The sequence below is a fragment of the Fusarium odoratissimum genome (assembly GCF_000260195.1).
Source record: "Fusarium odoratissimum NRRL 54006 unplaced genomic scaffold supercont1.1, whole genome shotgun sequence".
In the NCBI taxonomy this organism is placed as follows: Eukaryota; Fungi; Ascomycota; class Sordariomycetes; order Hypocreales; family Nectriaceae; genus Fusarium; species Fusarium odoratissimum.
The window spans coordinates 135,107-162,325 of record NW_022158687.1 but is presented as its reverse complement, the minus strand read 5'-3'; the positions used below and the strand labels follow the sequence as shown (position 1 = coordinate 162,325).

Genomic DNA, 27,219 nt, shown 5'->3' with positions numbered 1-27,219 from the left:
GTCCTGAAAATAAATTATAGCCGTAACAGGTTCATTCGAGCTCTGAAATTCATGTACATCGCATAGAAGATCAAGTGCTTCTCTATGTTCAGCAGATTTGCACATAAGCTCATTCCCTTCACCGTCTGGAAAACGTCGATTATAGAGAAGGGATCTATTCTCGCCTAGTTTCAAGCAAGATTTTACATTACGCAGGTATTCGAGTACCCCATTACCCTTTAGACCCTCAAGCACCTCTTGTACGTGTTCTTCATTTTCAAGAGCAACTAAGAGCCATATCACCGTAGCAAATGGATGTTCGCTGTTGCGCGAGGTCTTAGCATGACCTACATGTCTTTCGCTAGGTGCTACATTTATCCAACGGCTCCGACAACATGGGTCTCCGTACCCACGATAGAGAAATGCTCCGTCTAGGACAAACGATGCTTCAGCATCGGGGATATCAATATCCTGCTTGACGCCATCGTCAAAGGAGTATTCCATTTCGTTGATCTGGTTCGACATCTCCGTGCCCAGTCGCGAAGGGAACAATACCATACGTGCCAATAAGTACTCAAGACGCGGCGCCGATTCACAGAAAGCGCCTGCCAAAGACCGACCTTCCAAAACTACACTATCTTCCGATTATATGGTGGTATGGTACTTAGGTATGTACTATAAGAATTACGCGATGTATACGAGAAGAGTTGATTATGATTGCGGGCTATGATACCGTTTAGATATCCTGAACAGAGGAAGTTATTTATTAAAGCCTTATTGGATAGGTGCCCTAGCCCCGTGTACATAGTACTCCGTGCTGTTGGGGCCATACTTACACTCATCTTCATTTGTAGTAGTTGACAGCCTGATGATAGATGATGATGCAAGAGGGAGGAAAGCGGAGCTGAACTAGATACGCGTCGCGTTCCCTCATATAGACAATTGTCACGTGATCACGTGATTACATCTCATGCTTTTGGCTTAATGGCCTGCTTTCTCATCCACAAGCCAGCGCGTCACAAGACACTTCCCATATAATTCTATACAGAACTCCCAAGTGCTTCAGTAATGCTGAACTGATTGTATTAAACGTATAAATATCTTGATATTTCAGTCTGCTGCCAGACTGACCAAGGCAAAAGACATCTCTGCGAAATTTGTATTACCTTAACATCCTCCATTCTTCAGTATGGCCTACTATACTCTAGTAAATAAAATATCTAGATATAGTTATAATTATTATAGACAAAATAAACAGCGCCTTGCTTAAGGAGGTAGAAGTAACTCAACTTATATATCTTTTTAATTATAGGGGAGATAAGGCTAATAGGACTGCTTTAAGAGGGCGCCTGCTTGGGTATTATTAGCTTATTGCTAGGTTTAATTTTGGGCAAACTTACTGGAGGAAGAGCTCTGTAGGTACTTGTTGATATGAATTTGGCCTTGCTTTTATCCTTACAGACCGAAGTGTTAGGTCTGAAGCCTGCAGTATAACAAGCGTTTGACCCTAGCCTGCTTCCTTGCTATAAGCCTCTTTACCGTGGGAAGACTGTAGGTCACCGTTATTAGTGCGTTAGATATACCGCTGCATCGACGGGTCATTTGCACATTGCTCTGTGTCCCTAGCACAATCCTCGTAATCTTGTTAATAAGGAGGATGGGCACTGATATTGTCGATCTCCGAAATCGAAGCTCTAATTAGTAAGTTCTTGCAGGCGTTATGGAGACTCTCTGCGAAGCCTTTAGTCTGTCGTTATTTTGTGACGGAATGCGAAGAAAGAGCTGATATCATCTCATCGCTGAGCAGTCCGCCTTTATGTTCGCTCTCTAGGAGCTCACACAGGATGGGGGAGTAGACCAGGTTATCGAGGTTAAGGAATGAGGGAGAGCGGAAAAGGAGACGATTGCAAAAGGAATTAAGAGGCAATCTAGTATTAGTCGGGAGAAATGCTGCTCTTTATACTTAATCCCCCCATCCTGCCATCTTCCCCCGGTTTTGGTATTATGACCTGCACCTAGAGATATAGGTTAGTCCAACTTGAAGAGCCATACCTCTTATGCTTCTTATCACCTTCTCGTATTGCGACTTCCTGGGAAGTCGTGTTACTAGCCGAGACAATCTCACAGCCTCTTCTTAACCTGCCTCGGCCATGGCCATAGGAAGCCAATTGGTGCTTTAATACCTTGTCTCCCGTGGAGCTTTGGAAGCTGTGCTGCAGGCGTATCCCACATATGAAAGCCCCTGAGTTCCATTCTTCATGCTACAAGATTCACAATCCCTGTTTCGACCGACATTGGCGGAAATTTAACATAAACTACCCTGAACTGTACGACATAGCGGCAACAGTGTTAAGTTATCTTTCATCATGGTTGCTGGGAGTCCCGGAAGCAACCTTAGTACATCTCTAAAGGCGATCAGATGAATCAAGGAGCCCATGGAGGTCAGTATTGAGAGAACAAGCAACACTTCGATCTGCGCAAATAACTTGGGATTTGTAGATATTTCAACGCTGCATAGCTTTACCCTAATTTTTCAGCCTGTACCATGTGTCGCGTTGCCGAAGGTGTAGTTCTTGTACTGCACCTGTATTTGCCATACTAGCAAGCAATAGATTTAGTGGTTGTCAAAGAGAAGACTTTTAGGCTTTGCATTATCTTCGTCCCATTATGAGTCCAGTCAACACTGACCCGTTCTACGTGGCCAAGACCCGGAACCCGGAACGGATCGCCTGCCCATACCTTAGCACTAGGTATATGTTGCCTCTTGATGGAAAAACTTTATGGTCGTCCTCAGACGACGAGTACTCTGCGAAATACATCGAGGCAACTTGGCTTCTCTTACATGTCATCAGGTCAGACAATTATTAACTTCAGGTAGGAAGTATAGGCACATCGAGCCAATGAGGAACAGAGATCTGCCAAGTTCCTGAGAGCCACAGAAGCGCTTGCAGATCGAATAACCATCTTTGAGGTGTTTCTGCTGTGGCTCGGACACCTATAGGTACATGGTGATATGGCATACACCCAGCAAGGCATATATGTTGTGTTAGCGTGTCGTTAACATATATAATTGTACTTATCAAGTTATGCTGGACTTTGATATTGTACTTCCTCCTTTAGTAACAAATCTCGTCCATGAAGCTCGTATCATATGGACAGCGTCATCAGAACAGCTAAATTGCGGCACTAGCTTTTCCCGGAAGAGAATCATTATTCTTTCTCAAATCTGAGTTTTTAATAACTTTGCTTTCTGTAGATTATAGCCAAATGAGTGACAGCTACTGCTAAATACAACCGTACCACTAAACGTGAAATAGGGGACCATACTAAACAATCTGTTAAAAGAGAACCTTTGCAGGAGAGAGAAGAAAACAAAGAAAGAGAGAAAGAGAGAATAAGAGAAGGAAAAATTAAAGAAAGAAAAATAAGAATAGAAAAAAAGAGACGGAGAAGGAAAGAAGGAAAAAGCCCTGACGACTATGCTGGTATGTATAGGATCGTTCTTAGCTACATAGCAGCTGTGAACTAATTTAATTGACCTTTTCGGTACCAATACCGCCAGGAAAAGCCTTGGATAAAAAAACAGCTGAGTCTCGTCTCTTTTTCTGTGTAGGGCTAGATCCACTGTTCTGTCTTGCGTTCTTTCTCGCATTTCTACGTGACATTTCGATCTCTGCTTCCCTGCCCTGTGAACGTGTAATGACATGCCCTCTGTGGACAAGTTCTGGAACTTGGTCACCAACGTCATCCTCCTGTTGAGAAGATGGAACATAAAATGCTGGCCAAACAACTTGCATGATGTCGTCAATTTCTATCGGCTGAGACTCAGCACTCGGCCGTTGTGTTTGTTGACCCTGGTTTTCTGCCCGCGTCGCCAAAGGTTCCCGAGCGACGCCGGATGGTCCGGCCTTGCTGTTGCGTTGGGGTACCGACGATGGTAATGGCACCCAGTCCTCAGGCATATGCAAAGAGAAGACTGGGCGGACTGGCTCCAATAGTTGCTGAATAACTAACCACGCATTGCATGCCTCCAATGAGACCTGGTATAGGCGTGCTTTCAAAGTTTCTTTCTGCGAAGAAGGGACCAAGTCGGCAATGGCGTCAGAAACTTGATCAGCGACCATCTTGGCACGAGCTTCTCTATTTCGAGCTTGCCTTGCTGGCTGGATCTTCAACAGGACGGCACGCGTGAAAGCTTCATGCAGTGGATCCTCTGTCTCCAAATCCCGTAGAACATCTTCGAAATCGCTGTTTTGAGTGAGATACGTTGATTTGAAGACATGATCGGCGAGAGCCATGCTGTAGATCCTGAGACCGGCGGCGACCCTCATTTGTTTAGCGGCTGGAGAATTAGAAGCAGGTAGAGGGATGGTGCGCTGGATGGAAGCGTGATTTCGAAGCCTTCCCCATACTGCTATGTCGGTCAGGCATGCTTCGTCTAGAGCGATGCCAATGGACGATTCCACGAAGCTGAGCGCGTTTCTCAATATACTATCCAAAGCATCTCCACTACTCAAGCATATTAGAAATTGGTCATAGTAGCACTCTGGCTCTAACATACACTTCACCTCTTCTGGCTTCAAAGTTGTCAAGCTTGACCACGAAAGAATGAAACGTTGTTAATCTTCCGCGCACTTCGTCTAAGCTCGTAGTTAGACCATCTACTCGCTTTTGCATAGACTCCTTTGCACTTTGGAACGTTGCCGACTCTTTCTCTGCTTTCGTTAAATTTTCTTGCTGCGAAGCGTTAGTAGCTTCGAGAGCATTAATCGTGGACTCTTTTTTCTTGATCTCATTCATCAACTGTTTGGCAGATGATGACTGCATCTCGAGCTTCTCTTGCAGCGCCGTCAATTCAGCTTGGCGTTTCTTGATGCTTTCGTCGGCTGCTTGTTTTGCTTTGAGTATTGCCTCGTTCTGTGCCTCTTGGGAGCCTAGTTGCTTCTCAAAATCGACCTTCTGTCTCTCAAACTCAGTTTGATGTCGAGATAGCGCTTCGATGTTCGTATCGTATGCGGTTTGGAGCTTTGCTTTGTCTCGCTTGAGTTCTTCGTTCTCTCCGACGACTCCCTTCAAGGTATCGAAACCGCCCTCGGAACAGTACTGGTGAAGCAAGGTCACCAATTGGTTGATGGCATCTGACGTGTCCTGGTGAGGCGACAGGTCCTTGACTCCCTGCACTCGCTTTTCGTTATGCGACGGCATTATGGTTTAGGATAAAGTTTGTAGGTTGCCGGAACATTCAATTAGTCTTGAGTATGTAGGAACCGGAGGAGGATAGAATTGGGCATTAGAGGCGTGGAAAACGACGGCAGCCTGGTCTGTTGAGAACTTGATCTTTGGCTAATCTGGATAGCCAAATCTGGTCATTTGGTGGGCCTCCCATCACATCATAGATGCGTGCATATGTGAAGAACTGTTGGTTGTGTTGGCCACAGCCTGTTCGACAACAGAGCCCGCCGAAGCCATTCAATGCATTTCAAATGGCTGCCGAAACCGCTAAGGATACAAGCAAAACCGGCTTGTTATCTATTTCCTTTTCATCATAAGGTAGGCAATAGGCTGAAAGATCAAGTCATTGATATACGTGATATTTCAAGAAAATTTGGGACATTCGATGGCAGGTCTGTGAAAACAGTACACCATCTTCCTCGTGAGGCACACTCACACGTCTGCCAGGTGTCATACTCCCCATATTTGAACGAAGAGGAGGAAACGTCTGGGCATAATTGGAGGATGCCGTGGGGGTAACGCATGCGAGTCCCATGTTGAATAAAGAAGGATTTCGGTCTTCATCAGAATGCTGCGTCGGTTTTAGCAAGGAGTTCCTCGACTGGCAGGTAACAAAGCTTATCTTAAAAGCATCGTTAGCGGTCACTATCTTATATGACATAGTTACTTAGGTAGGGTTGATGGAAGAAAATGGATCTGCACTACGAACCTCTATCACTGTACTCCGAAAACCTGCTAAACCCATTCTTAGTCAGCTCTGCTAGGGTAGTCCCTCAATCCCCCGTGACCGAATTGTATTTACATTTCTTCCCATTTAGCTTTTGTTCACGTCGCTCTCGTCTAGATCCAATCCTCGGGAGTGATATTATGCCTTTCTATATTTTTGTTATCCACGGACCTCCGCGAGCCCCGATGTTTTATTCTGAGGGTTGTTTCACATGGCAAAAATTTACCCAGGACTTCATGCCGGAAAGCAAGAATCGAGATATAGTAGTTTGTTCACCACAGGATGGGGCCCGACGAGTTTAAAGGCTCCTATAATCGAGCTTATCAAAGATGAAAACAGACTTAGAATATTTCATCATCCCTATGTTTCTGTGTTACGTACTTATAAGCATTTACTTCTAGCTCCTAACCATTGTCTGTGACATGTCGCTAGAAAGCCTACCGATTAGCTGCACAGACCCATTTTCAGTGGTCAAACGGAACGCCACTTCACGCCCAGTCGATAATGCTGGATTCTCAAAATCGGTTCGAAGCATGGCGCGCTTACTTCTGTCTACGTCCAATAGACCGTACATATACTCGACAGACATGAGAAGCTGATGTCTCTTGCGGTAAGCTTGATGATATACCAGCAGAGTCAATATTTTTTGCAAAACCCAGATCCTATTCCAGGCCCATCTGCTTTGCCGAGGGTCTTTGCTGTCAGTCTGGCCGACTGTGATAGGTACCACGCTTTCATTTCGACGTAGCTAGGTGCGGAATGGGCCGTTCCGAACCTAAGATGTTCTACAGGTCTCCCTGCTCCGCCCTGAAGCAATGGTTAGTAATCTGGACTGAGAAAAGTTCAGCCCTACTCGCTAACTAGCAAGCCCAATCACAGTGGGAACGGCTTTAATACGGGGAACTCGGCAAAGGACCAATTCCTAACCAGCAAGTCCAATCACAGAGGGAACGTCCGTAATATGGAGAATTCGGCAAAGGACCAATTATAACGATGTGACCGCGACATGAAAGGCATATAAGAGAAGGGACATCTCTCTGTACTGCAACAGAACTTTCCTTATCATCTTTATGAACTAGTGCAAGCAAAACGACCACCTGGAGACAAAAGTAAGAACGTTAGTGTTTGCGTTACAAGCGTAGCGTTAGTACGTGAAGTCGTGTAGATTAGTCGGGTTTCGTGATCACAAAAACGCGACGAGGCGCTTGAAAGCGATCCCTGGTACACACAAGGTAACTTTGAAACATCGATGGTGGGTAGAGATGTCTGTGCTAACATGATGCTGAGAACGTATTGAATTAGTATCAAGTCGATAGTCTATAGGTTTTATGCCAATATTCAGTCTTAGCACTTAGTCAAACATGATCATGACTACATCAATCGTTGAAACAACAGCCACATTGGGGGTTCTCGAAGCAGAACATGCTGAAATGAGGGAGGTTAGCTTAAACATCAACGTGGAAAACGAGATGGATACCAACTCGGATGTTGAGATGGAATACAATGCTGGAGTACCTGTCCAGGATGATCCTCGCAACTTGGAAGACGAGATGGATACCAACTCGGATGTTGAGATGGAATACAATGCTGGAGTACCTGTCCAGGATGATCCTCGCGAGCTTGCTGCTGCTACCAGTGGGCAGAGCCTCCGCGTTGCTATGCTTGAGATGCCTGGAGGCGAAAGTACTGTTCTTCAAGTCAAAGCTCGCTGCACTTCACAATCTAGGCTTGAGATAGAAGCCTATATAATAATTGAAGGGCACAGTAAAAGAACGATAGACCAAGCTAGTCTATTACTAGCGAGAGAGACCGATGCTGAAAGCTTCTTTACCGCTACCCAAGGTAACTCTCCTGATGTAACACTTCCGATCCCCGGCTATCAAGACCGTGTCCTTCGGGCTGAAGCTCGCTGGGATTCCCGATACGGATTCGAGATGATGTGCGGAATCTCGAATGATGCAGCCTGTCTCAAATTTTAAGATAAAGGTGTGCATGATTCGTATAATGAGGGTGCTTTGAATGTTGATGGTAACGAGCATACATACGTTCCTAGTTCTGGAACGAACAAAGAGTAAGCGAAGTTCTGTCAGGGTTATTACTCGCTCAATTGAGAAGAAGTAGAAAGGGACAAGTCAATCTTTATTGCCACTCCGGGTTCACGTATGGCATGGTTGAAGCAAAGTGATGCGAGAGGAAATTGTTGTTGCGTTCTTACTTAGGGTTTAGAGAGATGGTAATAAATCCTGTTGATCATATAATACCCCGTGATGTCCGTAACCTAGCTTTGAGCTGCTACAAAACATATCCTACCCGTGTGTACCGAATATGAACATTTACATTCAAAAACCCCAGTGACTGGACAGAATAGGACGGCAAAGCCAGTTCAGTCACCAGGATCAACAGGCAGTTTAAGCAGAGGACAGGGGTGGACGCATCAGATTGGTCAGGAAAGCAGGCTTATACAGGGTAGTGACCGGTATCTAAAGAGATGCGAAGGAAGGTTGAAGCAAATTGCTGCAAAGTCGAAAATGATAAGAATTAAACTATCCTATCTACATTGAAGGGACTAAACTTGACGACCGCGGTAACTCAGACCTCGTAAAAGCGCTTCTCCTCCACCTTCCTCGATGAGTTCTTTCTGTGTAGTAAAGAGCCCAGTTCTACGAACATTTGTCTCACAAGACTGGGGAATTCGAACCTCTCGAAGTAGCGAAAGACGATAAATGATACTAGTGCCAAACACTATAAAACAAGTAGAAAGACCGCGATACCATGGCATTATGTAACGAGATCTGCCATGCCAGGTCTTTTATATGTTCGATGATTTGAAAGGCGATCTAGCTCTACAACATACCTGTATTCCAACATAAGTGAAGCCAAGTTGAGGAGGGCGGCATCCTTAACAATCGACTAGCGAGCGGAGGCCATGACTCAGTATAACGAGAGCTAAGTCTGATACGCAGTGTGGCCAGAAACGAAGATCAATCCGGTTGATTCCATCCACGAAGAAAGAAAAACGGTTCTGTATCTACAGTAACTCCAGTAATCAATAAAATGAACCTCGGTAATAGCTTGAGCCGCTCTTCTCTGGGTCTTCTCGATGACTATGACCATGCGACAGTCGGGGTTAACATTGCATTCATCAGGCACGAGCCATGCTGAGTAGCTGTGCAATATCTACAGTAGGCCTATAGCCTTCTTTGCCCATGGTGGAATGACCTAACCAGTTCCCTATGTGAGAAACTCTTAGGCTGGTAGTGTTAAGGGTTACTTGGCGGCTGTTGCTTCTCCTATCCTCCAATGTTGGTCCCATGAAAATTGGGCGTTGACATGGATTACAAGGTACCAACAACATGAATTGCTTTGATCACGGTACGGTCGGTGTTCGCTCTCCAGGGGGGTTGAGGCCGAAAGGTGGCGCCAAGCTCAGGTTTGCTATATTCCATGTTTCCTAGCTCTTCTCATGACGGATATACTACTTGATACGACGAATCTGCCGCGTGATTGACCAGAATACAAGCTTCTGAAGGAAAAGCGTCATAAAGCCAGCGGTTGAGCACGTTCGGGAGCCTTCATCTATCTTACTGCCTTCCGAAGTCATGCTCGGTCTGGTGACTGCGTGCTGTGGGCCTTGACGCTTCTGTACTCTTCAGCGGTGAAGGAATGGCCAAAGAGACACTCTTGCGCATCACTCCTCTAGCTGCCCCCGAGAGGGCGAAACCCGGTGGCATTGTTGTGTGAAGGGTAGTGGGAAAGATGTAGCCTAGCGATCTAACATGCTATTGACGGGAGGGGTGTGTCTTGGGTAAGAGTGATTTGGCAGCTAAGTCCCACAGGATTTGCGAGGTTCATTCGATTTTATGGGCAATTCGGGATTCTGGCTACTAACAGCTAAAAACTCCGTACCAAAATAATATTTAGAGGCCAAAGGCTGATCTTGGCTCAAGTCTCAGCACTGCTGGAAATGTCCTCTTATCTTCAATGCTGTTGTGTAGTCTTCATTCTACTTTCGAACCTTTGTTGTCCTTGCAGTCTCGCCACATCTCTACCAGAGATGCCTCTAAGTTCGTTTTGCATGTTTCAAGTGACGTAGAGAATTCGGGAAGAATCAACTCTGAGGGCCAAGACAACGGCGAATCAGGACGCCCGTATTGGTTGTCGTGTCTAGGCTGCAGATCGGGATTCGTAAGGTTCTGCGAACTGCAGATCACAATTACACAATATCTTCGGCCGTTAACCACGATTGTTATAGATTTCCGTCTGAGGCCGACTCGAGTGTCACTCGGAATATCTGTGATGCAAAATGTAGGCTCGGATGCCTCAGACCGCGCAGGTGGGCCGGACACTTGGTCCAGAACTTCAACGACAAAGGTTGCGTTCTGCCTTAAGAATTGAGCAGCTTCTCGATCATCTGGACCGCGATGAACCAGCTTTAGAAGTCCATTTATACATTGAGTGACAACTGCCCGGGCATCTGCGACTGTCTCGATTGGCATATAGCCGGTGGGATCCAAGGCAGAGGCTGGAGGAACCATATCGCCTGTGAAATCAGGGAGAGTGAAAGAGTTACCAGGAAAGGATTGATCAGTATACAGGATAAGCTGGCAAGTACACGTCTTGTTTCTTCACTACGAAGCGGGCTCCCTGGTTTTAAAGCGCCAGCGACATGTTAACTCATCTCATTTCCATTGTTCAGCCGCATCACTGTTGGTTCCTCTTCCGGAAATGATGTAACAATCCGTATTCTAGCATTGCGAAGCCATGAGAGGGGAAGGTCTCACACATAGAAGAATTCACATCACGTCAGAGTGGACACCCTCAATAAAGCCAAAGTTAGGAGTCAGCCTCAAACTACAACCAAAGAGCCTCAATATTCACTTTTTGGTTTGTAGCTCTCTATCTTGACGCTCGTCTGCTGGAGTGACTGTAATGCCAGTCAAATAGAACCAGTGAGCCTCTTTGCCTGTTTTCCAGGACAAAACCTTTCTATTAGATGATCCTGAACCGCCTTCTTGCAATGGCTCAGCCTGACCAAGTTCTACTTTTGTGACATGGAATTTCAGCGTCGGAGAATACGGGTTGAACAAAAACGGTTGCACGTGGTTGCAAGGTCCCTGGCATGTTTGTTTAGCGCTCTGTTATAACCCTACCTCCTTCACAGAGAGTGCTAGGCAGATCAGTATCGCCTGACAGCTGGTATTCCGAAATGGACCCTTGCAATTGAACATAGTCGCAACCTTTCGACGAATGCGGTCCAATGGGCTTTGTCCCTTTTGTTGAGATGGTGTGTGAAGGTCGATCTAGGACGTTCAGCTTTCAACTTGTTTGTCAAAGTCTATGATATGGCGAGCTGTGGCGTTAGAGTTAACACCCACATCAGTTCACTCAAGAAAGTTTGAGAATTATGGCCACAGACCGATTGGACAATCAGAGGATAAAACCCTGGCTCCTCAGCATGGTGAGAGAACCAACAACACCTCCACTATCATGTCGGGTACATCTGGATCAACCAACACATGAGAGCCCACCTGAAGCTGAAATAGTCAGGTTTAGCGTCGCACTAGGAAGCCAAGACATTTGACCGACAACGAGGATCATGCTGAGCTGATAGATTCTGGCGATACGGAAAATGAGCTTATTAACGTCGAGGTTGGAGAGGACGCACGTTGGCACGCCGTCTTGCCACGTGCATTGATTGCTTCAGAGAAATGTTTTGAAATGAGGTCGTCCCTCGAACCAAACAATAAAACTGGCAGGCCTGAAGAGGCAGAGAGGCAGAACTTATTTGTGTTATTAGTGCTAGGCTCTTACAGCCTGATGTACGGTGTCTCTGGTGTAATTAGGCGATACGTCTTCTCGACAGTTTTGGGTTGGCCCTATTGGGACTTGGCAAATAGCGTCAATGAAAATGAATTGGGGGGCAAAAGTGGGCATCACTGCGCTCCACCCTCGCGCAAACCTGGTAATCCCGTAGCGATATCACCGCGAGTGTGGCGCTCGGGACAAACAGGGCCAATCACTACGCTGTCTAAGGCTCCCCACTGTTCACCCAGATCGTCTAAGCGAGCATCATTCTTTTCGGCAATCGACCTTTTTCTAGCCCCGCTTGCTTAACTTGACAGGCCTTTTGTAGGACCAAATGTTCCGCTCTTACCTCCAGTGGCTAAAGCGAGGTTTAGGCGCGTTTTGGGGTAGGAGTCAAAGCAGAGAGTATTTCGGAAACGCAAGCAGATCAGAAGCCATAATCGGTTCCATGACTAACCATACATCTTCTGAGCACTTTAGATAAGCAGTCTCTACAGATAAACTGATTTCGGCACTTTGCTTTGTGCGCAGTATGAAAGCTGTCACTAGCTTCCAAGCCTTTAAATGGCTTGTGGCTAGCTGGCACCACTTTATGGTGTTGCCAGGCTCTGCCAGTTATCGTGAAACTAAGTGCCGATATCTTCAGATACGAAAAGACGTGTAGTAACTCTGCATTGGGACGCCTCGCGCTGAAGAAAAATAAAACAAAAAAAAAAACAGCGTGATAGCGCTGGAGTTCAATAGACGACCATTAGTCTTTATCGTGGGCTCGATACTCGAGGCGTAACGGTGTCGTCGATCCTGCAGGGGCGCCGATCCATTTAACATCTGCTTGCTAAGCTACTTAAAATAACATCTTATGCTATAGTCTGTCAGATGATAAGATCAGGTGCTATGGAGCACTGCTGGGTGTTGCGTGCACGGTTCTAGTGATCTCATATTTCGGGCGCTAGGAACCTTTGCCAAATGGATACGTCGACACGCTTGCTCCGCATCATGCCAGATTCATTGCGGTTAGGAGATATTTGCAATGCTCGGGCTGGTGGAGTTTAGGGAAGCCAGTGGGCATGTCATGGAGCTAAGTGGGACAGGGAGGAAGCATATCTTATAGCGTAACGGACTGGAGCTGAAGAAAAGAGAAGTAGGGCAAAGAGGCAGAATAGGAAAGAGTTGATCTAGTGCGGCGGAAGACTGGCCAACTTGAGAATTGATGTCAACCAGTTTTAGACGCACCAAGGCTACATTTTACTACTGCGTGAGAGGAATACATTGCCGCCCTACCGAAGCTACATGCCGCGCATCTGTCTAAATGCCCTACCCTAAAAACCGCTGACCTTACCGCCTACCTATCGTATTGCATCCAGACTGCTTGACAAAACGCCAGGAATCTCCTATTATATATCAGCACCAAAATCTTTCCAAGTACTTATACCAAGGTCATTGAAATTATCAGGATCCAAGTTGACGTGCACATGAAGTGGATCTACAGCATCCATCATCCTTAAACACCAAATCACGAATGCCTCCTTACCCTCGATGAGGCCTCTTTTTAATTTGCAAAACCGCTAGAAGGTGACTTACTTATTACTCTCTTGGTTCCTAGTGAATAAAGTCATTGGCCATACCTAGCCAAGTATCAGGTCAACATCTTCCAGATGTTGCTCTTCCCAAAACTCCTTCTGTACATATGCACAGCCTCGTCTATAAGCAACCCCCTCAATCCATTTCACGCATAGAACACCATGGAAAGCCTTGCCAATGCACCCATTTCTCTCCAAAATTTCTGTCTGGGAACTTGCGTCTACAGATTGCCACCAACACAAGTAACTGATTGCGTTCGGGAAATGGATTCCTAAAAGTGTCTTTCACAGCTGGAGACATCCTTCTGCAATCTGCTCCAGGAAAGCCAAGTGAATCTTCGTCTTTTAGTAAGTGGAACCAACCGCATAGTCTCTTTTGCTTGTCAAATAGGCATAACTGAGTATGCATCCACACTTGCTTACTGTGGTGGTGTGCCCGGAGACCTCCAAACCATGCGCGCTTCGTGCAGCAGGAGACGAAGGGATCGTGCCCAAGTTTTGGCATTGTTCCATGTTTTTCTGAGCACACTTTCGGAACAGGCCACAGAAAGGTCCTTATAGGAAAGTGTATGTGTTTGTATAAGTACTTGCCTCCAGCTTCCCTTGGCATGTAGCCGTCTTCCATTAAACCTTTCACGCTCCAGACTTCTATGTCGTATGAGACCACCGAGGATTCACTATAGACTATTAGACCGCGGTATGGGCTGCCTACCGCTTCCATCATGAGACGCATGGTTATACCACTACGTGATGGGCGTTGTGATGGCTGATGACCGCACAAATTAGCCAGATACCGCCGCTTAGACGGAGAAAAAGGATTATGCCGAGGGATTAATTCGTATCAGCCACGATATGGTAGCTGCGGGCCTTTTGTAAACGATCAAGATACTCGCAGTAATATCTCTCGATCCAATAAAACAATGAGCCGTGTTGTGTGCAAGATTCATCGTAGATTTCATTTCTTTCCAGCTGAATCTGGACATCACCACCGGCGAAAAGCTTCTCGAGAGCAGTGCAAACCTTGCAAGATTTTATGACAGGCGGTGATGGATGCTGCGAGTTGATAGTGTCCATTGTGGCAGGGTCAGCAAGAGCCGTTTTAGGATATGTGCGTGTCGGATTTTAAAGCTGCGCAGGGCCAATGATGCCGACATGAAAGCATCGAAAACCAGGTGTTGCGAGAAATCGTGAGGGCTGTCTATGGTCTTGGCGTAAGTATCCTGCCCACGCGTTGGTGAGAACCGATAATGCAGGTTAGCATCATGGGCAGCAGGGTCGCACAAAATTGAGGCCCTCCACCCGAGTCATCGAGCTGATCTTATGCGCCCTGGTTTTGTTATAAAGTGCAGGTCTGCAGACACTTCAGAGACATGACTCTTGGGGGGTCAACGGTTCAATCTGAGACTGTGAGATATGCTGCTGCATTGTCAATAATGTATATATGTATAGCGTTGTCTAGTCTATGTGAATAAACAGCTCAGAAACCATAAAATTCTTAGTAAGTTGTATACTGTTGGAAAGACATGAATTCGTTTGCGATGTTCAGTTGGGCAGCTTCACGCCTGCGTTCTTTGCCAACTTCAAGATCTCAGTTGTCACAGCGTCGACATCATGGCTCTTGATCGGTATGCGATGTCCACCATCCCACTCAACTAGAGTCGTCGTGCCAGTTGCGCAGTATGTCTTCAGCAGAACCTGGTGCTGCTCGAGTCCAGGATCTCGAAGTCCATGGACATGCAGCGTTGGAATATTCAACACATGGTCTCCCACGTTCGACTCAGGGAAGTCTTTGAACTCGGAGCTCAACAGCGCCGCATCAACGACCGCTGGGGGATGTTGCAGCCGGGAATCCAGCGTAATCAAAGGCGCTCTCCCAGCCATGAGAACACCAAACTTGAACTGCGTCAGCGCCTCTTCCGCACCAAACTGCTCCGTCACTTTCTGCTGCGTCCACAATAAACTCGCCGCAATCTTAGCGCCCTGCGAGAACCCCAGAATGCCGATCCACTCTCCGGTTCCGGGGTCGGTGTCCATAGCCCTGCGGGTCTGGTTCCGAAGTAGCTCGGCGGCGGCCTCTGCTTCAATCTCGGGATGGTCAGGCTGCCAGCGGAGCCAGCGCCGAAAAGGCCCATATTCACCGTAGACGCTGACAATATCGGGGTGAGGCGCTGAGATGAAGGGTGCTTGCATGAAGACTAGACGGAGAGAGGAAGCAAGACTCCTGATCAGAGCGCGGCATTGTAGTTCGAAGATTTGTGCATTGACGCCGCCGCCGTGAAGGCAGAGAATGCGGGGGAGATGAAGAGTCTCTGGGTCGCTGGAGGTCTGTATTTGTGTCATGGTGGAGGTCTAGTGACAAAGGTCACTCTCAAGAACTGTAGAAAATCTGCGATTATCACAGTTGCGAAATGAAGGTTTACAAGACAGCGTTTCGGTCTCTGTGTAAGCTTAAACCGAGGATCACAGGTTAACAGACTTCGGGTAAGCTTTCCTAGCATTCCCCGAACGACACCCGTTTCGGGCTCCGAAAAACAGCGATGATCTCCGTGCACCAGCGCATCATAAAAGAGATGATACCTACAAAACGTGTAGATAAGTTACCATCACCGTCATTTCAATATTTCCACAATTTCACATGCTCCCCAACAATTTACCTCTGTTTTACGGTGGAAGAGCTCGCATTGGTTGACATCGTGGCTGTGCAGGACCCTGAAATTCAGCCACGCAATCACCTTATCGCCAAGCCACCATGATGACATCAATCCGTGCGGCTTGTCGCAGAATGGTTCCTTGCAGTTCATGGAACCGGTTTCGAATTGTCTCGTACGCCACTCATGAGTCTAGAAGTGACGAGGCCTCTCATATCAGTGAATTGTCCTAATAAATACCTGTTCATCTATTAAAGACATCTTGCACCCAGAGCCTGAAGATTCAGTCCACTTTCTTTCCCTGTTCCTAGCTCTTATAGCTGACACGAAGCTACCCCGCCATTGACTCTCAACCTTAACCTTACAACTACAACACCTACAGATATTCAATACTCTAATCCGATGTCGAATCCTGAGAAGGCTCCCCAGTATTCCGCTGGCGACCAGCATGGAAGCGGTCTGCTTCCTACCGCCAACCCTACCCAGAATCAACCCCAAGACTCTTCTCTTCCTCCTGCGTACGAGCAGGGATCAGCCGAGCTTCCTGGAGACGAGAAGCCCCGCGCACCCCAAAATCCCGATCAACATGTCCAGTTCGCAGGATCACAGAGCCAGCAGCCTCCTCAGTTTGCGCCCACTGCCGGAGCCGAGCAATATCCAAGTGCTGCAGATGAGAAGCGCAAGCTAGAGCAGCAGTACTTCCCTCCCCCTCCTCCAGGTCCTCCTCCTGCGCAAGATCAACACCAAGCGTCCGCAGCTCACCCGAACCCTCTCCAGGGCAACCCAGTCACGGTGCCTCAACAGCATCAGGAGACTCATCAGCCCTTTGACGCTCAGCAGTCTCAGCAGGCCCAACAAAACTACGCTATCCCGCAGTACGACCCTGCCCATCCTACCTTTGCGCCCCCTCCTACGAACCAGCCAGCTCAGGCTCAGGCGCCCCCTCAACCAAGTCCTACAGCTCCTACCCATGGACATGGCTTCGGCCATGGTCCGGAGACAACCGCAACCCAGGCTTCGACTTCTGCACATCCTGAGACACACAAGAAGCCCGGCTGGAGCGAAAAGTTCAGCCAGCTTGGTATCAAGGCCGCTGCACCTATTAACAGCTTGGCGCACAAGTTTGGTAGCCAGAGTTTCCTCCCCGAGACTATCGACAAGGAGTGTGACAAGGCAGCTTCTATCCTGAAGTCCTTCTGCAGTAAGTTACCCATACAGCTTGACCAGAATGTCTGCTAACATACTCTAGAAAACGGTGTCTACGCCGATCCTAGCTCTAGCCAGGTTCCCACATCGACAGACCCCAAGGCACAGGAAACCAACGACGAGATCATCGATCCCACCAAAGAGAAGCCCAAGAAGAGAGTTCTTGTCAACATCCCTCCCAAGGTCATCGCCAAGGCCCAAGGTCTCGCTATCTTCACAACCCTTCGTGCCGGCTACGCTTTCTCTGGTGCCACTGGTTCAGGCATCTTGATCTCTCGTCTTCCCGATGGATCATGGGGTCCTCCTTCAGGTATCCAAGTCCACTCCGTTGGCGCTGGTTTCATGATCGGTCTTGACATTTACGACTGTGTCTGCGTCATCAACAGCCGAGAAGCACTCAACGCTTTCGCCAAGACCCGTGTTGCCCTGGGTAGTGACCTTGCTGTTGTCGCTGGTCCATATGGCGCCGGCGGTGCTGTGGAGATCGGCGCTGCCATGGATGGAAAGAAGAAGGATAAGGAGCATAAGGATGAGGAGGCTCCTCCCAAACCTCCCCGCCCTACTGAGGACAGCCAAGGCCTGAAGCCAGAGACCGATGCCGACAAGAAAAAGAAACGCCGCAGCCTTAGCACCGGCGCTTTCAAGCCTGTCTTTTCCTACGTTAAGTCCCGCGGTTTCTACGCAGGCATTCAAGTCGACGGCACCGTCGTCGTCGAGCGCAAGGATGCCAATGCCGCTTTCTACGGCGAGCGTGTCTCAGTCGAGCAGATCATCCGAGGAGAGGTTCCCCGCCAGAGCGGCATGTGGCCCGCTGGTGCTCGCAACCTTCTCGAGACTCTGAAGGGTGCTGAGGTCGGATCCCTCAAGGTCAATTCCGTGTCTCCGACCGATCGGGACCCCACTTCCACCGGACCCTCCGGTCCTTCGGCGCCGGTGGCGTCGGGAGCTAATGCGGGACAGACACAGCCTCCGGGATATGTCGATGATGGAGTTCACCGACCTGAAGTTGGAGATGTGAAGTATCGTTAGAAACGATCATGGATAATAATAGGATACCATGAGAGGGAGGTAATAGTTTGATCGGTCTCTAGCTATGATTTTCTTGTAGTTTTAGCCAAAATCGCAATTGCATTATTTGAACACGAACACGATTTGCTGGACTCCACGCGAATATCTCTGACATGATGTTTATAGAAGCAAGTAGAATGAAATGCGTGAATGACATCGCCGATATCTTCATTATTTATCCAATTGGTTCTCTGTCTCAATTTCGGGTAGGCAGCGCCTTTTTCGATATCGTTCCCATCCTTAACTGAAAGGCGGTTCAACTGTCACAGGGGAGGCTCAGCTCAACATTCACCAGTAGATGCAAGTCGTGTTAATTAAAGTGTTCAATTTAAGCTAAAAAAGTGGTATCAAACAAGTCTATAAACAAAGGAGAAGAGAATTGTGGCAAAGCCGGATATCAAAAGCATATCAAAGATCGTCCATCATACTGTACATTCACCAGATAATCATCAATGCTTAATGGCTCTTGTGACCATTAGTCTTGACGCCCTCCTGGTTAACAGCGTTGACACCAGCATTCAACTTCCCAAACTGCCACTCCGGCAGAGTAATCCCAGTCTGCTCGTTAATAGTGCTCATCAGCGGCGGCAGCATCTGGTACACATTTCGCATCGTCTCAGTAGCATCGCCGCTCTGGCCACCACCCTGGCTTCCGGTGTTCCACACGCTGATCTTGGGCTCGAGACCGCGGATGGCTGCGGCGTTGGCCTTGGCAAGTTCGACGTATGTGCCCTTCTCGATCATCATGTACTGCAGTAGTCCAGCGGGACCGCCGAAGGCTTGGGAGAGCTTGCCGTAGGCGTCGGCCATGGCGGAGATACCCTCTGCCTCGCGGAGCTTGCTGACGAGCTCGGCTTCGGCGCGCTGCTGGGCGGCATAGTTGTAGGCTTCGGCTTCGTTGCGGGTCTGGTAGGCTCCGGCATCTGTGTTCCTTGTAATCTTGGCGTATGTAGCAGCTGCATCAGCATCCGCGAAGAGCTTGGTCTGGTAAGCTGCAGCATCGGCCTTGCGCTGACTAGCCTCCTGATGAGCGCGAGCATCCGCCTCAACTTCATACGCAGCAGCGTCAGCAGCCTGTTGCTTACTCTCCCTCGCAATCGTAGCTTTAACAACGTCTGTCGCACGAAGACGCTCCATCTCTGCAGCAGCACGCTTGATCTCAACCTCCTTCTTGAGATCCTCATCCTTGGACTCGAGGGTGCGCTGGGCTGTGACGCGGGCGATGTCGACGTCGCGGGTGAGGCCTGTGCGTTTGGTATCGAGCTGTGCTTCTGCTTGGGCGCGCTCGATGTCGCGGACTGTCTTCTGCACGGCGGTCTCGGCGTTGATCTTTGCGATCTCGCGCTCTTGCTCACCCTTGCGCTGGGCCTCGCCGACGTTACCGCGGAGTTGGGCCTCTGCGACGTCGATTCTGGCTTGGTTGGTTGCGCCTTCGTGGGCTTTGCGTGAGAGGGAGGCGAAGTAGACTGAGTTAGGGGCATCCTTCAACTCTTTGACCTGTGAAATGTTAGCTGTCGTGTGAGTAATTAGGGTTGGGGACACGTACATTAGCGTTGAAGATGAGCAGACCAAACTGCGACAGCTCGTTCTGGATGTTTCGGAAGATTCTCTTCTTGAAGACCTCTCGCTCAGTGAAGATCTCCTCCATAGTCATGCTAGACACAAGGACTCGAGTTTCACCCTCGATGATACCCTTGACGATGTTGGCAACATGCTGGCCCTGGGTGACATTCTCCTTCTCCTCAGAGTTGGCCAAGAGCATAGCATACTTCATCAAAGCGTCCCCTCGGTCCTCGCGATCAAGGCCGTCGGCTTCACTGTCGGCATCAGAGCGGTTGGCCCCGCGCTGGTTGACATCGGGACCCACTGTGAAGACGACGGGGAGAGAGAACTGCAACTTCTCCTTTGTCATGGCCTGAAGGTCCATGGCATAGTCGTGAGGGCGGATGCTGATTGGGAATTAGTGACTGTTGACCAGCTGGAGAATGGGGGAAGAATACCTGAAGCGTGTGCATCGTTGGAGAGGCCAGACCCATGTGGCTTTTGTGATCTTGACGGTCTTGATGCCCATGCCAGTGATGGCAAGGTACTCATCGGGGGCAGAGATTCTGTAAGACATCTTGGCTGAGATCGAAGTGTTGAAGTGATTGGATGTTTAAGAATAGGATGTTATAGTTGAGTATTGAAGTATTGAACTGTTATATATGTGACCAGATGTAAGTAGTTATTTGCAACGAGTGTTGTATATCTCTAGAACCAATGTTACTGGGGAATTATTTATATAGTTTGATCGGAAAGGTGTCTCACAAAGCGGACAACCACTCTCTTATATGCTTTGATCCGACACAGGAACACAAACATGCATTTCTCAAAGCTTACAAGGGTTCATGAATGTGCCTCGCGCTCAGTGAAGACGCTATCCTTGTATTAGGCTACCTTATGTATATCCCTGGTACACACCCGCACGTCTGGCAGGCGCGCCCCACTCCATGTTGGTTGGGCGTTCTCGGGTGATCTACAGTGGGGTTCGCCTCTAAAGTATCACCAAAGCTTCAACTTTGAACTCTCGTGTAAGCTGATTCACTCTTGACACATGACATTTTCCGATGCGTTTATTGGAAATTAACTTTCAAAGATTGCTGTTATAATGTCCTTTCTACGCTTGGCCGCAAAGCACCATCAACACAGCCCCGTGAATGGATCATGTTTAATTCCCGCGCAACTCGCGGAATTCATCACTCAAGCATTTCCTGCCGGTATCCGAATCGAGCATCTTGGCTAAACGCCCGACCGCAATGCGATAAGTCACGTACAGAAATTATGATTCGATGATACTTGGAATGTCCCAACACCGCCAAACCCCAAATTGCATGACTGAACAACCATCAATTCTGCTGCGCCACGATGAGTAACCAATTAGCACCGCAGGCACTTCTTCAGGCAGACATAATGTGCAGCCCCAAGGCTGTGATGGGGTCCCCTCCTCTGTTGTAATCTCGGCGATTGCTGGTTCGACGCTATTGATACTACGCTTTGAGACGGGGCGATACAAGGCTGAGTTGGTAGTGGCCAGGCGCTATTGAACGTGGGCTGACTTTCTGTCTTCAGCGACGGCGTATCGAATTTATGTATGTATATGCATCGGGCGTTTGGCATTTGTAGTGACACTGACTAAACATCTTGCAGAATCTCCAGACTTGGCTTCTTCTCACTGCAACATCATGTCTAGGCAAGACTCCTTCGATGACGGGGATCTTCCTCCCCCATACACTGAATCCGGCCCTTCAGCATCACTGCCTTTATCAGAACCACGACAGTCAGTCACGACTATCTTCTCCTCACATCTGAACAGTCTTCCACTACGCATCCAGTCAGTCCAAGCAGTTCGCAACTCAGTGCGCGATGAACGAGATAGTGAAATCCTCACCCTTTTGGTGCCTCACATTGAAGATATGCTTTCTTCAATAGCGGCCATGGACCCGCCACCACGAGTCGTCGAGATGACCATGGTTCCAGAAGAAGCAGTTGGTGAAGGATGGTTCTTCAGCGATGAAGATCAGTCCCGAACCGTTGTGCGCGTTAGAGAAGATCGCAAGCTAGTAGGCGACCAAAAGAAGCCTTTGAAGCAGAGTGAATCTCCCAAAAGCAGAGCCTTCGACGAATGGGGTCGATGGGAAGACGATACCCAACAATCTGCCTCAGATGATGTTCTCTGGTGGTCAGACCACGACATGGCAGTCCGTCTAGCAAAGTACATATCCCCAGAAAGAGTCGATCGCCAAACCGTCAAAGCACACGTCGAACAAGCAAAGAAAGCATCAAGATGGGGCTTGTTCAAGAAATCCGAACCATCGACTCCACCGGCGCTAGTAGTAAAGGCACAGGAGGAGGAGCCGGTTACTATGACGGTCAAGGCTGAGGAAGTTACGTTTCGGAGGGAGAATGAGATGGGCATTTGGGAAGGCAAGACAGGATGGGGCTTGGTGGTAAAGGTCAAGTTACGGCAGTGATGGTGCTGTTGGACATAGGCTGAGAACGAGGGCATTGTGAACACAGGATATATATAGAGTCAATTGGGCAACAAAGATATGGACGTCATCAGAGAACATTCTCTACCAGCCAGCTCTTTCTCAAGTTCAATTGCAGATGTGATTCGGAAGCCTAAGTGCGTCCTCACTCCTGGCTGCATCAGACTGGTAAATGTCTTATTCTACCAAGACACGTCAAGTTCAACAGTAGAACTTGGCAGAACAAAACATTCTTCTCTAGCCGATATTCCTGAGTGACACATTGTGTCATCTCGGGGTCTTTTCTGTGCATTGGCGCGCGGCATGTAATACAGTGAGTGGTTAAGTCGAACCATGTCTTCACTATTCACCAACAAGTGACTGAATGCTGACAGCACACTCTGAGGCTATCACCAGCAAAGATGGAAACACGTTTAGAGACTCCATAATACTTGTCTAAATGCTCGCTTCTTCAAGATAAGCATAAATAAGGACCTGATCCTCAATGGAACGGAACCTGTCAACACCTCAATTCGGCCTTACACCACGCCGTGAAACTCACCCTGCCTAATCTCACAACAACATCTCACAACTATTGTATCCCCTCTCACAGCGTCCATCCTCACCACAAATCCCTTTTTTCCGCCCTCGTCCGTGATTCACCTCTCTTCGTCTTAGTGCCTGACTCACTCGCCGACTAAACCCCACCTCATCTACAAAACCCTCACCTTCACCCATCACCTCCTCGAAACAGCTTCTAAATCTCCCCTTCATCCTTCAATACCACTCTAACGTCAAACCAAACACCATGGCTTATAACGTCCTCGTAACAGGCTCATCCGGCCATCTCGGCACAGCTCTTATGCTTTCCCTCCCGACGTTCGGCTTCACACCTCTTGGGATCGACATCTTACCTTCTGAGAACACAACGCATGTTGGATCAATCTCTGACCGCGCCTTTGTGACATCTCTTCTTCAGAAACATCCCATCCAGCATGTCCTTCATGCTGCGACGTTGCATAAGCCCCATGTCGAAAGCCACTCCAAGCAAGACTTCATCGACACAAACATCACCGGCACCCTCATTCTTCTCGAAGAAGCCTCCAAACTCGGCGCCCAGATCGAAAGCTTCATCTTCTTCAGCACAACAAGCACATTCGGCGCAGCCCTAAGTCCCAAGCCCGGTCAACCCGCTGCGTGGATCGACGAAACCGTCGTCCCCATCCCCAAAAACATCTACGGCGCTACAAAAGTCGCAGCGGAGGATCTATGCTTCCTCATCCAGAAACAAACAGGCATGCCCGTCTTAATCCTCCGCACGAGCCGTTTTTTCCCAGAGCAGGATGACGATGAAGATCGCAGAGCAGCTTTATCAGACGACAACCTCAAAGTGCTTGAACTAGCGTACCGTCGCTGCGACATTGAAGACATAGTTCGCGCGGCAGTCTGCGCGATGAAGAAAGGGCGAGAGATACAGTTTCGGAAGTACATCATCAGCGCACCGCCGCCTTTTCCTAATGACGCTGACACGCTGGCGATGCTGGACAAAGACCCTAAGCAGGTGTTTGAGACTGTTGCGCCGGAGTGTGTGCAGGTTTTCAAGGATAAGGGATGGAGTCACTTGAAGAGGATTGATCGTGTTTATGATTCTAGTAAGGCGGTGGAGGAGTTGGGCTGGAAGCCTGAGTTTACGTTCAACAAGGTTGTTGAGTTGGTCGGGGAAGGCAAGGAGTGGAAGAGTGAGTTGACGGGGAAGGTTGGGAAGAGAGGATATCATGCTACCAGTCACGGAGTTTATACCCTGCGATGAATTTGCAGGCCGAGAATTGATGGTGGATGGCATGAGGTCACAGCGAATAGCTTCACGATAGGTTCAGCACACGACAGACAATTGACACTAATGAGACTTGGGTCTAAACAAACTCGTATTCGCCATGTATGCTATGTCTACTAAACAACAGCCCTCTAAAAGTCAGGATATCTATACAACACTACACTCAACCAAACTTGATTCCAGAGTTGGGATTCCACGTCCCAGGTGCAGGAGGTTGGCCTGAACCACCAGAAGATTGACCAAACTTGATACCCATACCAGGAGTCCACATGGCACCAACCGGTGTTGGTTGTACTGGTCTTGGCTGCTGTACCGTCTCTCCCCAAGACTGTATGTTTGCCTGAGCTGGACTCTGCACAGGTTGAGGGGGTTGTTGTGGTGGTGCGTATGAGTGTGACGGGTCTTGGTGTGACGGCATTGGGCTTTGGGTGGGAGGTTGTTGGTGAGAGATGTTGAGGTTTGACAACGTCGGCATGTTAATTTCCCTGTTATGTCGGTCAGTAAAAGGTCCGTATAAAGTTTGCCAGAGACGTACTCTTCCAATGCTCGCGCCTCCATGCGGCGCTGAGCAACCCAACCGCGAATAACATCACGGAAACCCTGTCCAACAATCTTGTTCAGATCGTTGTAAAACTTGCGTCCAACTTCGAGGTTGTTGATAATCTCCTTGTACTTGAAATAGGCGTTATCAAGCTTCTGCAAAGCCACCTCGCGTTCTCGGTTCCCGCGTTCACCCATCTGTCGCTTCTGCGACTCAAACTCGCGATTGATACGCTGAACATCGGCCAATAGACGTTCTTGGTCTTTTGCCTCCTTTTCAATCGCTTCAACCTCGGGCTCATACAACTTATCAAGTCGTTTGTCGAAAAACTCCTCAAAGTGAGCCGGGACGAGTGCTGTGTTAGGGTACGCTCGCTCCAATCGGGCTGCTTCCTTCAAAATGTCCGGCTTGATGTCGTCGCGCCGGGCGTTTTCCCGCAAACTTTCAACCTTCTTACGACGGCGGCTCTCAAGACGAAGAACGTCGTTGTATGCGCCGCGCAATCTTCCTATGACAGGTTTCAATGTCTCGGGTATGTCAACCCGTCGGCTCGACGGCACAGAGTCCATCAGATCTCGGTCCGGTCCGGAAAGGATAGCAAGCAGATCTTGGATCGCGCCGAACTTCTCCCTGACAACCGCGTCGCTACTGATACTACTTTGGAAGTAGCTCTCGATCTCAGAAGCGTGCTGCCAAAGCTTCCCACCTTGAGGATCTTGCCGACTCTCGGGTCTTACCCATCGGTCTGTTCCGTATCTCATCCGTAATCGCTGATCTTCCTCTTCTTCCGAAGCTAGAGCCGCTTTGCCCTCTTCAAAGATTGCCATATCTCCAGAGCGCAACTTGTCGATATCCGCAAAGCCCTTTTGCACTCTGCCAATGGCATCTGCTTGTCTGATCTCCTCAGCATGTTGGACCAAACTTGGCGGTAGACCCAGAGGTTTCTCAAGAGCTTGTAAAGAACCAGGTAGCCCAAGCGATGTGAGAATTTCGTGAATCTTGTCTGTGAGCGATTCAAGTTCCGGAATTATATTCTGGCTAACCATGCGATCGCGTCGTTCCTCGTAAATCGATGTGGCAACGTGTACCGAGAAGGGGACAAGTCGAGAGAACAAAGCTGGTCCGAACTCGGCGTGGTCGCCAAAGTAATCGTAGGGGTTGGCAACTTGTGGTGGCACCCGAGCTACAGCCATGTTTGCGCGATCGAGAATCTTGAGCTCCGACTTTGGTGGTACAGCAACTGCAAAATGTTAGTACTCTGCCAAGTAAGGGTCGCAGCGCACATACTCAAGTAGATAACATCGTTATCCTTCTCTGCTCGCTTCAAATCTTCCTCAACCTTGCGCTTCAGCCCATTGAGGTCATCAACCACCGTCTTGCCAAGATAGCCATTTCGGGCTTCCTTAATGCCCTCCGTCGCACAAGCAACAGCATCCTTGAGTCGCGCAACCTCCTCTCCATATTTCCGCTTCTCCAGACAATCGCATGCAGCTCGGTATTGCGCGGCAGCAGCAAAGTGATGATGCTTGGCGCTCATGTGGTGGATCCAGGCACTGCTAATGGCTTCGCTCTTCATAGCAGCTTCGCCAGCAAAGTTATACAGATCGGACACTCGAGCGGCGAGCTTGGCGATCGATGCATCCTTGTAGCCATCCATAACGGCTTTTTGCCAGAAGCATTCTTGACTCTGGGCGAGGAGTAGTTGGATCAAGGACTCGAGTGTATCGTGGTCCATGTCTTCGGGAGGATCGGACATTCGTAGTTCGGGAAGGATCTCTTTTTGCATATGCGATAAGACGCCGGCTGCGAGGGAGAAGTAGTTCGCTGCTGATTTGAGGCCTTCGGTGTTGCCCCGGGGCGTGTTGATGGCGAGCTGGGAGTAGAGGGAGGCGAGGTTGTAGAGAATGTTCATAAGCTCGTACTTCAGATTATTTCGCACCATAGGACGCTCGGTATTGTATCCAAGGGCAGGATACCACGAAAACTCGGCTCCAATCTTTCACCATTGTCAGTTTGTGCTGTTAGCTGGCATCGCGTGACACTCACATCTATAGGAAACTTGCCCCCAACCCAAACAAGCTGTCCCGCATATGCTTGCAGCTTCTTAATGCCGCTCGGATGCGCCTCTCGAACGTTCACCGCATCGCGCCGAAGCGCATCAATGACCTCGAGGTCATGCTTAAACATATCCGGGTGCTGATCATATTTGGTGTTGATATACTGCCGTATCGTCGAAGCAAGCGAGAGCTGGGCCGACTTGCGAAAGGGGATGGAAAGGATGTTTCTGAGAGGGAAATGTTAGCTGATAAGTCCAGGGATTTCCGGCATAGCTGGGTCTTCGTACGACGACATGGCTTCGTTTGCGAACCTGACTTGCGGGTTCTTGAGCCTTTGTAGAGTTAGCTTTTTTGCCAAGGTCGCTGGGCTGCTAGAGTTGCAATGACTTCATCAGAGCTGTGGAGGCGCCACGTTGGAGGGGCAATGACATACGATGTGGCGCAGCAGCCACTACCCTAGAGTGGGGGGATCAAGAGGAGAGTGGGATCGAGGTTTAGAGCTGCGTATCAATTGTCTGGGAAAATGAAAGAAAGG

General features: G+C 48.7%; 10 protein-coding genes across 11 annotated transcripts; 4 read left to right on the top strand and 6 right to left on the bottom strand.

The window, feature by feature from the left end:
- Positions 1 to 3,174: 3,174 nt before the first annotated feature.
- On the bottom strand, positions 3,175 to 5,622 carry FOIG_00074 (uncharacterized protein). Its single transcript, XM_031196051.1, has 2 exons — positions 4,541 to 5,622; positions 3,175 to 4,488 (listed from the first exon to the last, which is right to left on the bottom strand). The coding sequence occupies exons 1-2, from the start codon at positions 5,182 to 5,184 to the stop codon at positions 3,510 to 3,512; spliced, it is 1,623 nt and encodes a 540-aa protein (XP_031071818.1). The 5' UTR covers positions 5,185 to 5,622; the 3' UTR covers positions 3,175 to 3,509.
- Positions 5,623 to 7,305: 1,683 nt separating this feature from the next.
- Positions 7,306 to 7,917, top strand: FOIG_00073 (uncharacterized protein; the record flags this gene model as incomplete). Its single annotated transcript, XM_031196050.1, has 1 exon — positions 7,306 to 7,917. The coding sequence occupies one exon, from the start codon at positions 7,306 to 7,308 to the stop codon at positions 7,915 to 7,917; it is 612 nt and encodes a 203-aa protein (XP_031071817.1).
- A 587-nt stretch (positions 7,918 to 8,504) lies between these two features.
- On the bottom strand, positions 8,505 to 10,473 carry FOIG_00072 (uncharacterized protein; the record flags this gene model as incomplete). The annotated part of the gene is made up of 2 exons (XM_031196049.1): positions 8,505 to 8,680; positions 9,954 to 10,473. The coding sequence occupies 2 exons, from the start codon at positions 10,471 to 10,473 to the stop codon at positions 8,505 to 8,507; spliced, it is 696 nt and encodes a 231-aa protein (XP_031071816.1).
- A 3,681-nt stretch (positions 10,474 to 14,154) lies between these two features.
- FOIG_00071 (uncharacterized protein) lies at positions 14,155 to 14,645 on the bottom strand (the record flags this gene model as incomplete). Its single annotated transcript, XM_031196048.1, has 1 exon — positions 14,155 to 14,645. Exon 1 carries the CDS (start codon positions 14,395 to 14,397, stop codon positions 14,155 to 14,157), a length of 243 nt encoding a protein of 80 aa, XP_031071815.1. The 5' UTR covers positions 14,398 to 14,645.
- A 27-nt stretch (positions 14,646 to 14,672) lies between these two features.
- Positions 14,673 to 15,895, bottom strand: FOIG_00070 (uncharacterized protein). The gene has a single exon (XM_031196047.1). It carries the CDS (start codon positions 15,661 to 15,663, stop codon positions 14,866 to 14,868), a length of 798 nt encoding a protein of 265 aa, XP_031071814.1. The 5' UTR covers positions 15,664 to 15,895; the 3' UTR covers positions 14,673 to 14,865.
- Positions 15,896 to 15,930: 35 nt separating this feature from the next.
- Positions 15,931 to 18,346, top strand: FOIG_00069 (uncharacterized protein). Its single transcript, XM_031196046.1, has 2 exons — positions 15,931 to 17,172; positions 17,221 to 18,346. The coding sequence occupies exons 1-2, from the start codon at positions 16,374 to 16,376 to the stop codon at positions 18,204 to 18,206; spliced, it is 1,785 nt and encodes a 594-aa protein (XP_031071813.1). The 5' UTR covers positions 15,931 to 16,373; the 3' UTR covers positions 18,207 to 18,346.
- A 209-nt stretch (positions 18,347 to 18,555) lies between these two features.
- FOIG_00068 (flotillin) lies at positions 18,556 to 20,613 on the bottom strand. Its single transcript, XM_031196045.1, has 3 exons — positions 20,246 to 20,613; positions 19,792 to 20,194; positions 18,556 to 19,742 (listed from the first exon to the last, which is right to left on the bottom strand). Exons 1-3 carry the CDS (start codon positions 20,362 to 20,364, stop codon positions 18,702 to 18,704), a joined length of 1,563 nt encoding a protein of 520 aa, XP_031071812.1. The 5' UTR covers positions 20,365 to 20,613; the 3' UTR covers positions 18,556 to 18,701.
- Positions 20,614 to 21,466: 853 nt separating this feature from the next.
- On the top strand, positions 21,467 to 22,288 carry FOIG_00067 (uncharacterized protein; the record flags this gene model as incomplete). The annotated part of the gene is made up of 1 exon (XM_031196044.1): positions 21,467 to 22,288. The coding sequence occupies one exon, from the start codon at positions 21,467 to 21,469 to the stop codon at positions 22,253 to 22,255; it is 789 nt and encodes a 262-aa protein (XP_031071811.1). The 3' UTR covers positions 22,256 to 22,288.
- A 179-nt stretch (positions 22,289 to 22,467) lies between these two features.
- On the top strand, positions 22,468 to 24,186 carry FOIG_00066 (uncharacterized protein). Its single transcript, XM_031196043.1, has 2 exons — positions 22,468 to 22,586; positions 22,659 to 24,186. Exon 2 carries the CDS (start codon positions 23,061 to 23,063, stop codon positions 24,060 to 24,062), a length of 1,002 nt encoding a protein of 333 aa, XP_031071810.1. The 5' UTR covers positions 22,468 to 22,586; positions 22,659 to 23,060; the 3' UTR covers positions 24,063 to 24,186.
- On the bottom strand, positions 23,005 to 27,136 carry FOIG_00065 (pH-response regulator protein palA/rim-20). 2 transcript variants are annotated; one of them, XM_031196041.1, is made up of 6 exons: positions 27,118 to 27,136; positions 26,972 to 27,055; positions 26,674 to 26,911; positions 25,915 to 26,623; positions 24,622 to 25,867; positions 23,005 to 24,571 (listed from the first exon to the last, which is right to left on the bottom strand). In XM_031196041.1, exons 2-6 carry the CDS (start codon positions 26,977 to 26,979, stop codon positions 24,250 to 24,252), a joined length of 2,523 nt encoding a protein of 840 aa, XP_031071808.1. In that variant the 5' UTR covers positions 26,980 to 27,055; positions 27,118 to 27,136; the 3' UTR covers positions 23,005 to 24,249. The 2 variants fall into 2 exon arrangements, with proteins under 2 accessions (XP_031071808.1, XP_031071809.1); XM_031196042.1 differs by having other exon boundaries at positions 24,145 to 24,571; positions 26,972 to 27,136.
- Positions 27,137 to 27,219: the final 83 nt, after the last annotated feature.

Excerpts from the sequence above, each read along its gene's own strand:
- FOIG_00069 (XM_031196046.1), top strand. The coding sequence starts at position 16,374 with ATGTCGAATCCTGAGAAGGCTCCCCAGTATTCCGCTGGCGACCAGCAT. Across the intron at positions 17,173-17,220 it reads TATCCTGAAGTCCTTCTGCA|AAAACGGTGTCTACGCCGAT; the intron begins GTAAGTTACCCA and ends AACATACTCTAG.
- FOIG_00065 (XM_031196041.1), bottom strand. Across the intron at positions 26,624-26,673 it reads GGGGCAAGTTTCCTATAGAT|ATTGGAGCCGAGTTTTCGTG; the intron begins GTGAGTGTCACG and ends CAATGGTGAAAG. Across the intron at positions 25,868-25,914 it reads TAACGATGTTATCTACTTGA|TTGCTGTACCACCAAAGTCG; the intron begins GTATGTGCGCTG and ends AACATTTTGCAG.
- FOIG_00066 (XM_031196043.1), top strand. The coding sequence starts at position 23,061 with ATGGCTTATAACGTCCTCGTAACAGGCTCATCCGGCCATCTCGGCACA.
- FOIG_00070 (XM_031196047.1), bottom strand. The coding sequence starts at position 15,663 with ATGACACAAATACAGACCTCCAGCGACCCAGAGACTCTTCATCTCCCC.
- FOIG_00074 (XM_031196051.1), bottom strand. The coding sequence starts at position 5,184 with ATGCCGTCGCATAACGAAAAGCGAGTGCAGGGAGTCAAGGACCTGTCG. Across the intron at positions 4,489-4,540 it reads GAAGCCAGAAGAGGTGAAGT|TGGAGATGCTTTGGATAGTA; the intron begins GTATGTTAGAGC and ends ATGCTTGAGTAG.
- FOIG_00068 (XM_031196045.1), bottom strand. The coding sequence starts at position 20,364 with ATGTCTTACAGAATCTCTGCCCCCGATGAGTACCTTGCCATCACTGGC. Across the intron at positions 20,195-20,245 it reads CAACGATGCACACGCTTCAG|CATCCGCCCTCACGACTATG; the intron begins GTATTCTTCCCC and ends ATTCCCAATCAG. Across the intron at positions 19,743-19,791 it reads TGCTCATCTTCAACGCTAAT|GTCAAAGAGTTGAAGGATGC; the intron begins GTACGTGTCCCC and ends AACATTTCACAG.